Source organism: Chrysochloris asiatica, unplaced genomic scaffold (assembly GCF_000296735.1).
Source record: "Chrysochloris asiatica unplaced genomic scaffold, ChrAsi1.0 scaffold00231, whole genome shotgun sequence".
Lineage (NCBI taxonomy): Eukaryota > Metazoa > Chordata > Mammalia > Afrosoricida > Chrysochloridae > Chrysochloris > Chrysochloris asiatica.
Genome location: NW_006408749.1, coordinates 4648322 through 4664743, shown reverse-complemented (window position 1 = coordinate 4664743; position 16422 = coordinate 4648322). Strand labels below are relative to the sequence as shown.

Below are 16422 nucleotides of genomic sequence, written 5' to 3'. Positions count from 1 at the left end.
TAGGTTCAGGTTTAGTGTGAGGGGTCATTTCTAATGAACAAGGTCTGGTTGTTCAATTACCAGAAGCACATTAGTCTGTGGCTATGTAAAGGAGTACTAGAGTGCCCCACCTGTATTTTAAAAGTTAGTGCAGAATATAATTCAGTAAGGCTAGAGGTGAGAGGGATATAAATTTGAAAAACAATCTTCCTGAGCTCCTCTTACTGGTGAGTTGGGTTATTTGTCCTTGCTGGGGCTCGTGAACGTTTGGCAAGGCAAGCTTTTGTGAAGTGGCCAGGCTGGCTGCAGTAGAGGCACAACTGGTTGTCTTGCTGGTGGACTCGTTTAGCTGGTGTGAGAGGCAGCTGGCCTCCCCGCAGTTGTATAGATGTTTCCTTGATTGGTGGACCTATGGGAATGGAATAGTGTTGGTGGTGGATCGGGGAAGCCAGCCTTGGAAGCTGAGCCTCTGACTGTAGAAGTTTGGGCCTGTCACTACATTTCCTGTCCAACTGAATACATTGAGTGATCAGGTCTGGGAGGTTTTCCATTATATCTCTACCACTCACTTCATTCTGGATGGGGTCAGCTAGTCCCTCTTGGAGCTGGTCACTAAGAATATTTTCATTACAGTCCATATTTTGAGCAAGGAGTTGGAAGGCAGTAGCATACTCTTGAAAGAGGTCATCTCCTTTGTCAACTTTAGCAGTCTCCAGAGGGCCCATTACCTGTTTTGTGGGCTCACCAAACAACTGCTGGAACTCAAAAACAAAGTTCTCATATTGCTTCAGTAGAGCTCTCTGGTTTGAGCCATGTAGGACTCCAGATCTTTTCACCTGCTGTAATATATAGTCAATAAAAAACTTGGCCTTGGCATTATCTGCAGGATAATTAAGAGATGCCAAGTAGGTCGTTGCCTGAGCAAGAAACCCTGAGAGATTGGCAGGGTCAACATGAAACTGGTTGAGATGCTCAAGTGAGCAAGGTACAGGCAACATTGTGGTGGCCAGGTTAAGCATCACCTGACCTCTGAGAGCAGTGTTTTCTTCAGTCAGGTGCTGTACTTGTGGCTCTAGAATCAGATTATCTGCCCAGAGGGAGGGATGCTCTATCTTTAAGATTGGTGGTGAGTCTGTGAGCTTCTCCATTATATCTCCTGGAAGCAGATGGAAGTCAGTAGAGATGAGTGGAAATATTGGTGGCCAACAGGCAGTTAGCAGTTTTGCTCTGTAATCAGAGAGGCATTGTTATAAGCAAGTTGATAAAGCTGGTAGATATCATGAAGTCCCCAGTGGATGCTGAGAGCTGAGTTGGACAGACGTAAAAAGTTGTTCCACGTCTTGATGTTGTGTCTGATGTTCTGCACATTCAGAAAGATAAATGACCTTAGAATACAAAGAATTTAGAATTAGAAAGACAAATGAAAGAATCACAATAGATTTCTCTGCCCTCCCTTTCCTTGTAAGGAACTCTAGTAGTGTAGTGATTATGAATCAGGCTGTGAACCTTAAGGTCAGCAGTTTGAAACTACTAGCTGTTCCACTGGAGAAAGATGAGGCTTTCTGCTCCTGTAAAGATTTACAGCCTTGGAAACCCTGTACAGAGTTGCTATGAGTCGGTTCTGACTCCACGGCACATAACCACCACCACCCCTTTCTTGTAAAATTGCCGTCAGATTAAGTGTTTGGTTTAAAGTAGTTGTTTTTTATTTTGCATTGTGTTCCATCAGATGATCAAATGATTTTAAAGTCCAAAGTAATCTTAGAGATCATCCAGACCAAACTCCTAATTTCACAGATGAGAAAACAAAGACCTAGAAATGTAAAGATGCTTGTCCAAGGTCACACAGATAGTTAATATCAGAGATGGGATGCTCATCAGGATTTCTGTCTCAAAGAGCACATCCTCCAGGACCATAAATGTGGTTATTTGCATGCACTGCTTGGGCATGATAGCTGTCCATGCCCTTTGCTATTCAAAATGTGATTGGGGGACCAGCGACATTGGCATCACTAAAGAGATTGTTAGAAATGTAAAATCTCAATCCCTACAGTAGAATTACTGAATTAGAATCTGTATTTTAACAGGATGTCTCAGGTGTGCATTAAAGTTTGAGAAGCAAACTCCAGAAAACACTTAGCCTCAATTGAAATATTCTTTGATTGGCTTGACCCTCAGTGCCCCAAGCCTAGCTTGCATTTCTGTGATGATCTGATTGTTGTGGTAGTAGTTAATCCATTTTTTCTGACTTTCTAAGCCCTGTCTGAGGTCACATTTGGTTACCATGGATATGATTAAGACATCATAGACAGGATAAAAAGGTGAGGTTGAGAACCTAGCAAACAAGAAGGATAATCTTTTAAATTATAAAGATCAAAATGTTCAGGAGACCTCCCTACACTGATAACAAGAATAAAGCAACCAGTAAAAAAGTAAAAAAAAAAAAAAACAAAAAAAACAGATATATAGCATTATATCAGTTGAACTATTCTGGAGTGCAATTCCTCTCATTAACCTTTCCTTTTGTAGCTTGCTATTTAAATTTTTTTAATTTGCCACTGATGGCAAAACAAAATATGTATCACTGAATCTTTTGAAATGTAATATTTAATTCTAGATGTTTTGTCTAATGGCTCAATCTCTCTAGACATATGGAAGAAATTATTGGAAGAATAGAAAAGTGTAGAAAAACTGGGGACCAGAAAGTTTTATTCAAACACCAGCATTAATCAGTTGGATGACCTTGAATAACACATTTAAGTCTCCATTTCTTTATTTATGTAAAGGTTTGGCTGACTTATGTATCTCAGAGGGTTGTTGTAACATTGAGATAAAAAATGAGTGATCTGCAAAGCAAAAACAAAAGTTGCTTCCAAATATTTTCCTGAGCAGCTGAATATCAATGGTGAGGCTGTATCCTCACCTCACATTCCCAAATTAGGGAGATACTGTCACACCCTCCTTACTTGCTCTTTTAACATAGCTCCCTCTTCAGTCTCTTGCTCTAAATACCAAACATCTTCCATTCTCCAGGTGCTTATTCATGAGTTCATTCTTGCCACTGCAGCTAGGTACCAAATGGTAGCTAAGATGTTAGCTAAGGTGCTGGTGTTCCGTGGAGTCAGTTCTGACTCATAGCGACCCTGTATAGGGTTTCTGAGGCTGTAAATCTTTACAGGAGCAGAAAGTGTCATATTTCTCCCATGTAACAGCTGGTAGTTTCAAACTGCTGACCTTGAGGTTAGTAGCCTGATTCATGACCGCTGTGCTACCAGAGCTCCTTAAGGTGTTAGTTAATAAGAGTTAATAATTGCCCTTATTTGGGGCATTTACTTGAATGTGCACAAGAATCACCTTTGTTCCATTCTCTATAAATTCTGATTTATCTAGGGATGGAACTCAAGATTCTATACTTTGGCAAGCTCCCCAGGTAATTTCTGATGCAGATGGTCCCTGTAAGAAAAACTTTTTAGGTGGATTTCAAGAAAGAAGGTCATATTAGCAGCATTATAGAGAGGTAGGGATAAGGAGGGAATACATATAGAGGTTGGAGACTGCTTCTCAAATCACATTGAATAGTAATAACTTATTCTACCTACCCATAATGCCTACAAAGGACCTGCAATGTCCTCTCTCAGTCACTAGAGTTCAAGAGTTCGTGTCCTAAAGTAAAATTGGAGTCTTGGTGTGGTGCTGTGGGTTAATGTGCTGGACTGCAAAGTCGGTTTGAACCTCAAGGTCAGTGGTTCAAGCTCACCAGCTGCTCCTCAGAAACCCTATACAGGGTCGCTATGGGTTGAAACCGACTGAACGCACTTAACAACAACAACAAAGTCTAACTGTCCTGGGTCCAAATCCTGGCTGTGTGAATCTGTACAAGTGATTTAAGCTGAGCATCAGTTTCCAACTAAAATGGAGATGATTATAATTACTTCATAGTTTATAAGGGGTGCCGGGGGCCAGCCCTGACACACTTATTAGGGGGGCTCACGAAGGGATGTATGGAGTCGGCTGAAGAAAGAAATCACACGGAGTCGATGATTTGTGCTAAATTCTGATGCTGCTGCTGCTGATGATGATGATTTTACTTAATTTTTCCACCTCCTTATATACCGTTAAAATCTCATAGTGTACAATGATCTCACACACAATCAATTTCTTTGAAGCACTACGCAAATGATCTTGTTAAAATACCTTAATCTTTCTGACATCCTAAAATGTCAGGTTAACATTAAAACATAATTCTAAATCTTAACTCCTATTTCTACCTTCACCTATTATTTTCTATAGATTCATTAATCACAACATGTACCTAAACATTATTTGCTATGGTAACTGACAACACAGTTGTTTCTCATGATTGATTAAACAAGAAAAACAAGAAGCATAAAAAAGCACTTAAAGTTTTGTAGTTAAGAAGAAACGGAACAACTTCCTTATAACAACTTCTTTATACAAAACATCTAGTTAAATTTCTGCTTATGATCTATTACTATTCCCTTAGCCCTTAATTGCATTTTAGCTAATTTTCTAAAGGTCTTAATGTCCCTGACCGAAACTACACAGAATGTTGAATGTAATCTTAAACTTGAACTGGCAAAAACTTTAGCTGGTTTTTCCTAGTGGTGAAACTTATTGTTAGTGTGAAAAGCATTCTTTAGGACTACGCATGATTGAATATGGTGTGAGGGTGTCTAAATGTAATTTTTTACCTTTAATGTGATCATTGAAGAGTTCTACTAAAAACTTAATAAAATCAAGAAAAATAAAAAATGAACTATTCATAAAAGGAAAAGACAGAGACTGCAAGTCCCCCGCATGAAATTTCCTCTTGAGGCTCTGTCAAATCAATAAGGGACCCATTGCTGCTCTGCAGTACAATGGGCTTTCTTCATGCGCTGCTCTGTGTTGTTGCAATGTATTTCTTATCAGAGCCATCATGGCCCCTTCCAAAGGGGCACTGTGGCCTAATGCGCTGGACTGCAAGGTCAGCTTGAATCACAAGGTCAGCAGTTCAAACTCACCAGCTACGTCTGGGAAACCCTATACAGGGTTCCTATGAGTCAGAACTGACTCAAAGGCACTTAACAACAACAATAACATAGTTTATAAGAATTAAACAAGATGAAAAGAGCTTAGTACCGATTCAATGCAGATGGCAAGTGCTCCATAAATATTTAAAAAACAACCCCTTTGCCATGGAGTCAATCCTGACTCATAGGAACACTATAGGACAGAATAGAACTGGTACATAAAGGCTATAACCTTTACAGAAGCAGACTGCCACATCTTTCTCATACAGAGCCAGTGGTGGGTTTGAAGTTTAGTAGCAGAGTGCTTTAACAATTGCATCATCAGAACTCCTTCCTATAAATTTTAGATATCATTGATCTAGGTCCATAGTCTGTGATCTGAGTCTTAAAATTTAGATTTTAAATGATTTTTGGTTTTCAGAAAGGTAACGTGAAGCTGTTTTTGTTAGGTGTCGAAATGCGCCATCCTCACAAATGTTGCTATGTTTGAGCCCATTGTTTCAGCCACTGTGTAAATCCATCTTGTTGGCAGTCTTCAACTTTTTCTTTCAACTTTTTACCAAGCATGATGTCCTTCTCCAGGAACTCATACCTCCTGAAAACGTATCCAAATACCCGGGGCAAAGGTACTATTATTACATGAACCCTAGCAGCATCTGGAAAATCATCCCATAATTAACCAATTGCCATCTAGTTAATACCAACTCATGTCACCACTATGTGTGTGAGAGTGGAACTGTACTCCATAAGAGTTTGCTGTATGATTTTTCAGAAGTAGCTTGCAAAGCTTTTCTTTTGAGGTGCCTCTGGATGGGCTCTCAATCTTTCATTTAGCAGGGGATCATATTAAGCATTTGTGCCATCCAAGGACTTTAATGATTTCCATAATTAAATCATTAATATATCTGTAGGAAAAATGAATAAGTATTCATGCTAAAAGGGATAAAGACAAAATTAATGTCAATTTAGGTCAGGTTTTACCACCAAATGATTTTTAGTACCAAATTAATGGAAACAAAAAAACAAACAAACAAAAAACTTCCTTTTTACAGATGTTTTATTTTAGAATTAAAAATAAGGGATTGTAGACCTGTATCAAATAATTATTTTGACTGGAAGAGTGACTTTATAACTTTTAATTCCCCGCCCCTGCCTTTTGCCCTTTTCCTCTACCCTCAGAAGTTACAGAATCTCTGTAGAGGTCTTCTGTCTCTTCTCATAATTATATATTTAAGATGGCACAATACTTAATTTTCCTAATTGTGTAGCACTGGTGAAACACTTACTAAATTTATAAGCATTAATCCAAATGTAGTTATACAACGACACTGTTGTTAATGGCAATTGTTTAATCCCTGAAAGAATACCTACCTAGCCCTATCGTTGTAGAAACTGCTCGGCTTTTAAAGGTCAATGAAATGTCCTTCTATTGGAATGCCTGAGGAAATCCTGGGTTGAGCCTGCCAATCTGGAGAAGTGCCAGACCACAGTATTGAGTATATGAAGTAAAGGCAGAGGCAGGAATCTCAAATGCATGAGGTCAGATCAGTGAACTTGGACCAAGTCTGACATTCAACTATATATTTAAGGGTTTACTTAATTAACAGGTGTCAACTACCAAACTAAAAAATGGGTGTAGTGAACTAATGCAGGCCATTGTGGTGTCTGTGTTCAGTTTGGCTTAAAGCCATGGTTAACAATTCTTTTGGACAAAAAAAGATTTCACTTTGGAGTCTCCAGAGTCGCTATTTAGAGAAGGACCTCCACTATCCTGCTGTGGCTAAGAGAGATTTGTGACCTCACACTGCTTTATTTTAAGCTGTTCTTCAAAACCCTTTGCACCCATACAGAGCAGCTGTGCTGGTGGTTAGCTCCAAACCTTCCAAGGAATGCTGTGGTCACAGGAGCTGAACTGAGACATGGCGGTGACCAAAGATGCATACTGTCTGGATTTACATGGAGACCTGGTTGTGATCCTAGCTCTGCCACCATGTAGATAGTCAACCCTGGACAAGCCACCTCCTCTCTGTGGACCTTGCTTTCTTTATATGTACAATGAAGGAATTGGACTTCTCAAACTTTAGCACACATAAGAAATCCAGATTCAGTTGGGTTGGCAGGATGCCCAGGAATCTGATTTTTTTCCCCCATGCATCCCAGGTGATTCTGATGTAAGAATTCTGCAGAGTTTACTTTGTGAACATAGTGTGAAGAGCATTTTATCAGAGGTTTCAAAATTCAGGGCACATAAAAATCCCCTAGGAGTTTAATATGCAGATTCATGGGCCTCATTTTAGTAGGTATGCTTCCTTGGGTCTGGGAAGATATCAGATAATCTGCATTTTAATCAAGGTCTGTGGATAATGCTGATGCAGGAATTTCCCTGACAACACTTTCGAGAAATTCCACATTGAATACTGTCAAAAGGCCATTTCCATTTCCGTTTCAAAAGCTTCTATAACTCTAAAACTAGAAAACATGTGCCCCCAAAACAGTTCCTGAAGTGGCATGATATGCAAACTGTTTCCTTCCAAGATTCTTCCTGAAGCTCCATGATCACCTTCAAATACTAGGTTGGATTCAGACCTGGTTCAGGCATGTGACATGCAGCTGAACTTGTTCTCAGTGCTATGTAGTTCCTGCTAGGAGGTGCACAATATTTTGCCATGCTCTACTTGTGACTAAGGTAGAAAAGTCATCCACATAACTAAGCTAGATAACTCCAACTGAGCTCAGTTTGACTACAGTTATGCCTGAGACTTTATAATTTCATGTAAGCCTTAATCTTCCTCCTAGATCATGTGAGTCCATGGTGTAACTGTATATGAAGTTAGAAATCTAGGAACATTTTCTGCAAGTATTCTCTGTCACTATTTTCTATTTCCCTTTCTAATGTACATATCTCTATTTAGTAGCCACACTGGTCCATCAGCCTTCCTACTCTGTGGACCTATTTAACATTTTCACTAAAATCATTCTCAATGTTGTCTCTCACCTGCTCTCTGCTCTGGGGCAGATTACCTAATAAGCAGTGTATACACGGGCTTACTTGTGCTTATTTATGAATCTGTAGTGAACAGTTTCACATGGGTTTCACTGCAAAAACTTGTGAAACTGTTCACTACAGATTCCTAATTGCAAAAGTAAGCCTATGTTTACTGGATACTCCTTCCTTGTCAGGATTGTAAATTTGAAATGAGGCTTTTATTCTATAGGAAGGTGTTGTGGGTTTGGGAGAGATGCCAGCATATCTAGAAGCAGAACCTTTGATGTAGTGAAAATCAGTGAATTTTTTCACTACAGATTACTTATTAGGTAAACTGACAGTGTCTTGTTTCTCTGCCTGCTATCTCTGCTGAGTGCTGCATTGCAATAAACAATCCTGCTCAGGCACCAACTTGAATATTGACTAATAATGTCATCCGACCAGTAAGTCATATGACTCACTCACATCATTCTTTTCTCCCATTCCAGCTAGGAAGAGAACCTAAAAGAAATTGGTGAGCTTTGCTAAGACGGCAAGAATCTAGAGGCTGACTGGACGGCAAGATAATCAGCCAAGAGGTAGACATCATATCACTGGAATTGACATAGTACAGAGAAGTACATGGAGGCATGGAGAAATCCCCAAAGAAGCGTAATGCCTCTTTGTTGTGTTTGCCAACTTGAATCAGGTTCTAAGTGATGCCTATATAACAAAGAGACTGAAATTAAGATTTCTGTGATAGAGCTACATTCTGGAAGCTTGTAAATCCCTGGTGATCAAATGTGTTGCTACTTACATTCCACAAGAAATGTTCTTCCAGAAAGTTACCCATCCACATACAGTCAACTGATCTTTGACAAAGGGCCAAAGTACATTGAATGGGGGAAGAGATAGTCTCTTCAACAAATGGTGCTGGCAGAACTGGAAATTGATATGCAAAAGACTTAAACACAACCTTTATCTCACACCACATACAAAAACCAACTCAACATGGATTAAAGATCTAAATGTGAATCCTACCATTACAAAGGTCATCAATGAAAAAATAAGGACAAATTTAAGGGCTCTGATACAGACCACACACAGACTATCAAACATTGCGAGAATTGCACAAACAAAGGAAAAGAAAATAGATAATTGGGACATACTAAAAATTAGAAATGTATGTGCATCAGAAGATTACATCCAAAGAGTAAAAGAAAGTCCACAGAATGGGAAAAAATATTTTGTAACAACGTATCAGACAAGGGATTAATCTCTGAAATCTACAGGAAACTACAACACCTCTACAAGTAAAACACAAATAACTCAATTAAAAACAGGCACAAGACACAAACAGACACTTCAACAAGGAAGACATTCGGGCAGCCAACAAACATTTGAAGAAATGTTCACAATCATTAGCTATTAGAGAAATGCAAATCAAAACAACAATGAGATATCATCTCACACCAGCAATAACAGCAGAGGATAATAAATGCTGGCAAGAACGTGGAGTGACTGCGACTCTCCTATATTGCTGGTGGGAAAGTAAAATGGTTCAGTCTCTCTGGAAAACTGTATGGCACTTCCTCAGAAAGTTGGAAATAGAAATATCATATTATCCAGCAATTCCTCTACTTGGTATATATCCACAAGAAATATGAGCCAGAACACGAGTAGACATATGCACAACAATATTTATTGCTGCAATATTTACAATAGCAAAAAAATGGGACAGCCTACCTTCCAATCAATGAAAGAATGGATAAACAAATTTTGGTACATACACACAATGGAATAGTATGCTACCTTGAAGAATAGCAGTGAATCTGCAAACAACCACATAACGTGGAATAACCTTGAGGACATTATGCTGACTGCAATTAGTAACAAAAGGGCAAATGTTGCATAAGATAATTATTGTAAAAGTTTCAGGAAGGGTACCCATACTAAGACATATATATATATATTGTTGTTGTTGTTGTTGTTATGTGCCATGGAGTCGGTTCCAACTCATAGTGACCCTGTACAGGGTTTCCGAGGCTATAAATCTAAATCTTTATGGGAGCAGAAAGCCTCATCTTTCTCCCATGGAACAGTTGGTAGTTTCGAACTGATGACTTTGCGGTTCGCAGCTCGATTCGTAACCACTACGCTACCAGAGCTCCATAGGAAGGAGGGTAGGGTAGAGAAGGAGGGTAGGGTAGAGCACAGGTTAGGGGATAGTCTAATCATAGCTCGGATGGTTGGGGAGGTCAATTTATAAGGAAAGGGAGAACAATACACAAAAAGGGGGAAGGGAGTAGAAGAATAAGGTAGATAGGGGAACACTTAGGCAGGTTTGCATGTGCTAAATGGGACAGAGGTAAATAGTAATGTATGCTCAATCTTGGGACAACAGGACCTTGGGATACAGGGATTAGGGCATAACCTGAATGGGTAAAAGAGGGGAAATAATGTTAAGGTGCTTGACTATCTTATGGATATTGGTTCTCCTTGCCTACTATTGTAAAACACACACTTGAGTGGGGTAGAAAGGAATATCTGGAAACAAGACTACAGAAAGCTTAAAAACTTATCTTCAGCCTATAACTGCTTGGAATACCTAAAAGGAGCTCCAGAACTTGCCCAATGTAATAGGCTTCTTGTGGAGCGTTTGTACTGTATAGGACCTTAAGTGGAATCCTGAGCCCCATCTAGACCCTTATGAGGTGGACCATTCCCACTTTAAAAGACATGCAGACCAGCTTGGAGAAGCTAGAGGAACCGAAGATACTTCTTGAAAGAAAGATCGGCAGGAAAAATAAAAATCACAAACAAAAATGGCAGTCTGATTGGCTACTACAAGAACAAGCAAGTTGTTTGCTGGGAGCCATCAAGGCAACCAATCAAGTCCCTTCAGGACTATAACTCAAAGGGAACACACAAGTAGGCACATATGCCTGCTGGGGACCACATTGGTCTGCTTTTGAGCAGAAATGGGGGAAAGGCAGCAATGAAGATATGGGCTGAGTTTGCGCACATTCCATAGATTCCCGTAGACCTTGAGATGATAAACAGAAGATGAAGGGCTGGTTGGTCTGAAGTATAGTGAGATTTGGGGACTCCTGAGCCCATAGATAAGGACATAGCCATGGAGGGCTAGCGCTGAGAAACATCCCACTGACATGAAGTGAGAGAAGATTTACAAGAATGACCAAACTTGCTTTGTACCCATTTGACCTAGCTTCTAGGGCTTGATGATCAGAACACAACTAGAAGAATATAAAGAAATTTGATAAAGGAAACAAGTGTAAATTGTTACCATTTAATGATCTTGACCTATACTTATGGATGTTGTTGTTGTTGTTAAGTGCCGTCGAGTCGGTTCCGATCCATAGCGATCCTGTATAGGGTTTCCGAGGGTGTAAATCTTTACGGGAGTAGAAAGGCTCATCTTTCTCCCGCAGAGCGTCTGGTAGTTTTGAACCGCTGACCTTAAGGTTCACAGCCCGATTTGTAACCACTATGCTACCAGAGCTCCTTACTTATGGATGTAGTAGCTCAAAATACCCTCTGAGAGGGAAGAAGTCTTCACATCAAAGACTTCACAACTCTGTGTATACAGGGTTGATAGGGACAGACAACTTCCTCATTGGCTACTTAAAGGGTGGGGGGTGTGGCTAGAAAGGCACAAAATTTCTGGCTTATAAGTTTTCAAGAGGAAGTTTCATTTCAGTGTGTGCAGGGAAAGGTAGAATCCCCACTGAATAGTTTTTCTCTTGTTTAGATGGGTCTGATGAAAGGAAATGGGGATAGGATTCATTGACTCAATGGTGAGTAATTTTTATCATACCTAATAACAATTGTCACAGTGGTAAAGGTAGAAGTTGTGTAACAAAAATAAGGGAGTTGTTATCTTATATTCCAGGATCAGAGGACCTTAGGACCATAGAGAGAGAAGAGCATGAGTGAAACATGGGATCCTTACTAGAGAAGCAGCTATATCAGTGATGGAATGGAATTGATTGAGCAGCTGAGGACTCTAGACTCATGAAAAGACAAAGGCTGTATGCTGGCAGCCAGGAGACTGGCTTCCAGAAAGAGCCCTTTGGTGGTTTAAATGATTTTATATCCTTGAGTAGTTTTTTTGGTTTTGTTTTGTTTTGTACATTAAAGAAATAAAAATAAATAAAGGGGGTTTTTCTTGATAAAATAAACCATCTATGATGGTTTTAGGAGGAGGAGGAAATGATGCATGTGCTATAGGGTAGACATGGGTGACAGGGCAGGCAATATACAACCAGAGGGAGGTTGGCAGAAGAAAGATGGGTATGGCAGGAGATACAGGGAGGAATACAGTGGTTAAAGTGAAGAAAGGTAAATGCTGTTAACTGTTGGTGCATGGAGGGGAGTGCAACCATATAATAAAGCAAAGCATATGAGTTGTTGAATGTAAAACTTATGATCTGTTCTGTAAACCTTCACTTAATTCACAATAGAAAGTATTTTAAAAACAGCAATAAAAAGTGTTCTGACATGATAACATTTGTAACAGGGTTGGGTTTCATTTTAAACATAAATGTTAAGGGTGTGATGAACCTCTGAAGCATGGCAAATGTAACAATTTGCATTTGTATCCAGTAACAATAGAAAAGGCTCTACTTTCACGCAGTTGTACTAGATTTCTTCTAGGCCTTTAGAAACTATAATAATTATGATTTCCTGAGTATCTAATTTTTGCTTGCTTACGTAGTCTGAATGGTACCTGGTTGCCTGGAGCTGCATTTAAAAGCTGCATGTGACTGGCCTTACTGTACTTTGAAGGATTACCAATATCAGCCATGTAACCTGGAGGCATAAAGGGCAACATGCTGAACAAGTCTTTGTCACTTCTCTTCATAATCCTCCCAGCAATCTTAGGTAGATATGATTTACATTTTATACCAATCGTGTAATCAAAGTTCCTACCTCTACTTCCAAACACATAATCATGTCCACTCCTGCCTTCAAGCCCTCTCTACCTCATCAGAAACCACATTTTCCTCTTTTCATGTACAATCCAAGTTCAGCATCCTCGATGCAGCCTCCTTGATGCAACCTCCTCTGACTATTTAAGCCCTCACTAACTAATCCCTGATGTTCTAGAGTCTGGACACATCATGAGTTAGAAAGAGTATTAAATAAGGCCCAGTTTCAATTTTTGGTTCTACCACTACTGGTTTTAAGACTATGGTGAATTATTTTGTAAAATCTTTTTATTGTTAATTGGCTGAAGGTTTACAGAACATGTCAGTTTTCCATTCAACAACTCTTACACTCTTTGGTTCATCTTATTGATTGTAATCTCCACAATGTAACATCACTCCTTCCCTATGTTTCCTGTTTCCATTTCTTCTTCTTTCCTAACCGTTCTAAACTTTGTCCTTGGGTAAATGTTGAATGCTTGATCTCAAATGACTAATTATTCTAAAATGCACATACCTCCTATGGGTAGATTTTTTGGTGTTCATGGACTTTAGTATCCATATCTGTTCAGTGATTTTAATGATACATGCATGCCTTACAGATTTATTAGGATGTTTAAACATAGTAACATATGTAAAGTGTCTACCACACAGAAATTATTCTTACTCTTTCTAAAGGATTTGGGTATTCAATCACATAAACCAACTTGTAGTTAAATTTTTTCTCCCATTATTTCCTGATGTTTTCTATAAGGCTTGTCTCTTCACTTCGATTGTACATTCCCTCCAGGAACAAGCATATTTTGCTTGGCCCCCATACTTCCTTGCAGAGGTCTGGTCACATAGACTTCACAGAACTCTATATTGATAGATACATTAAAGTGACAAGGGTTGGGGAAAAGACAAGACAACTAATCTCTCCTGATAATCTGAGATTATAACTCATATAAAAAAAAATTGTACTATAAAATAGTACAACCACTATGGAAAACAGTAATTGTGCTTCCTCAAAATGTAGAAATAGAACTACCCTATGAACCAACAATCCCACTCCTAGGAATATAACCTAAAGACCTAATAGAAGTGACACTAACAGAATATGCACAACAACATAGGATCACTCTTGTATTTTGGACATGCTGTCAGGAGGGACCAGTCCCTGGAGAAGGACATTACACTTGGAAAACTGGAGGATCAGCAAAAAGAGATGGGTTGACACTGTGGCAGTAACTTTTGGCTCAAATGTGAGGGTGGTGCAGGACTGGGCAGTGTTTCATTCTGTTGTGCATTGGGTAACTATGAGTCAGAATTGATTCAATGGCACCTAACAACAACCATATAGGGCCACTATGATTTGAAATTGACTCGATGCCACTGAGGTTTTAAATACCTATATAATTTTGCAACAACAACAATAACTATATGTGTGGTTACATTTGTGTGACTGTGTAACCCCTCCACCACCTGCCCCTCAAAAAAAGCAACCCTACTGCCATTGAATTAATTCTGATTCATGTTGTTAAGTGTCACTGAGTAAGTTCTGATTTATAGTGACCCTGTATAGGGTTTCCTAGGAACAGCTGGTGGCTTATCCTAAAGCACCACACCAGGTGGTGCCATCAAATTGGCACCGACTCAGAGCAACCCTATGCACAATAGAGCAAAACACTGTCCTGTACTGCACCTTCCTCACAGTTGTTATGTTTGAGCCCATTGTTGCAGCCAATGTGTCAATCAATCTAATTGAGAGTCTTCCTCTTTTTCAATGACATTCTACTTTACCAACCTTGATGTCTTTTTCCAGGGACTGATACCTCCAGATAACATGTCCAAAGTAGGTAAGAAGAAGTTTTGCCATCCTTCTTCCAAGACAGATTTGTTTGTCTTTGTGGCATAGACATAGTACCTTCAATATTCTTTGCCAACATCATAATTTAACCTCATCAATTATTTTCCAGTCTTCTTTATTCATTGCCTAGCTTTCACATGCACATGAAGTGATTGATAGTACTATGACTCAGGTCAGGTTCACCTTAGTTCTCAAAATGACATATTTGTTCTTCAACAGTTTAAAGAGGACATTGGCAGTAGATTTGCCCCAGGCAACACATTCTTTGAGTTCTAAACTGCCGCTTCCATAAGCACTGATTGTGGACCCAAGTAAAATGAAATCCTTGACAACTGCATTCTTTTCTCCATTTCTCATGATGATGTTCATTAGTCCAGTTTTTAGGATGTTCATTTCATTTATATTGAGTTTTAATCAATATGGAAGGTTGTATTCTTTGATCTTCATCAGTGAAGATTTGCTGAAGATAATCCAAAAATGATTGTAATAGTACATTGACAAGGAACTGCCAGAAATTCAAACTAGATTCAGAAGAGGATGTGGAATAAGGGATGTCATTGCTAATATTAGAAGGGTCTTGGCTGAAAGCATATAATACCAGAAAGATATTTACTTAAGCTTTATTGACTATGCAACAGCATTCAACTGTGGATCACAACAAATTATGGATAACCTTGTGAAGAATGGGAATTCCAGAACACTTAATTGTGCTCATCAGAACCTGTACATAGCACAAGGGCAGTCTTTGAAACAAAACACACAGATACTGCATGATTTAAAATCAGGAAAGATGTGTGTCAGGGTTGTATCCTTTCCTCATTGATAACCTGCAATATGCAAATGACACAACCTTGCTTGCTGAAAGTGAAAGGGACTTGAAGAACTTACCATTGAAGATCAAACACTCTAGCATTCAGTATGCATTACACCTCAACATAAAACAAAATTTTCACAATTTTCACAAGTGAACTAATAAACATGACAAGTGGAGAAAGGTTTTAAACTGTCAAGGAATTTCTTGTAGTTGGATTAGCAATCGTTACCCATGGAATCAGCAGTCAAGAAATAAACAACATACTGCATTAAGAAAATCTGCTGCACAATATGTCTTCAAAGTATTTTTAAACCAAAGATGTCAATTAAAAGACTAAGGTGCACTTGAACCAAGTCATGGTACTATAAATTATATCATATCCATGCAAAATATGGATAATGAATAAGGGAGACTGGAGAAGAATTAATGCATTGGAATCATGGTACTGCCAAAGAACACTGAGGAATCTGTACATGGACCAAGAGGCAGTTGTTTGAACAGAATATGGGAACGCTGAATGGTTTAAAATTAAGAAAAGTACATGACAGGATGTATTCTTTCACCATACTTATTCAACCTGTATGCTGAGCAAATAATCTCAGAAGCTGGGTTATATGAAGAAAAACGTCAGGATTGGCATCAGGATTGGAGAAAGACTCATTAGCAACCTAAGGTATGCAGATGATACAACATTGCTTGCTGAAAGTGAAAAGGAATTAAAACATTTACTGATGAAGATCAAAGAGCACAACCTTCAGTATGGATTACATCTCAATGTCAAGAAAACAAAAATCGTCACCACTGGACCAATAAACAACATTCTTATCAACGGA

The 16422-nt window shown here is 39.0% G+C and overlaps 1 protein-coding gene across 1 annotated transcript; it reads right to left on the bottom strand.

Annotated features, from left to right (window-relative positions):
* Positions 1-200: 200 nt before the first annotated feature.
* LOC102823286 (zinc finger CCHC domain-containing protein 16-like) lies at positions 201-1127 on the bottom strand. The gene has a single exon (XM_006873257.1). The coding sequence runs from the start codon at positions 1125-1127 to the stop codon at positions 201-203; it is 927 nt and encodes a 308-aa protein (XP_006873319.1).
* Positions 1128-16422: the final 15295 nt, after the last annotated feature.

What these genes read in the sequence shown, in the direction of transcription:
- LOC102823286 (XM_006873257.1), bottom strand. Translation starts at nt 1,127, where the DNA reads ATGGAGAAGCTCACAGACTCACCACCAATCTTAAAGATAGAGCATCCC.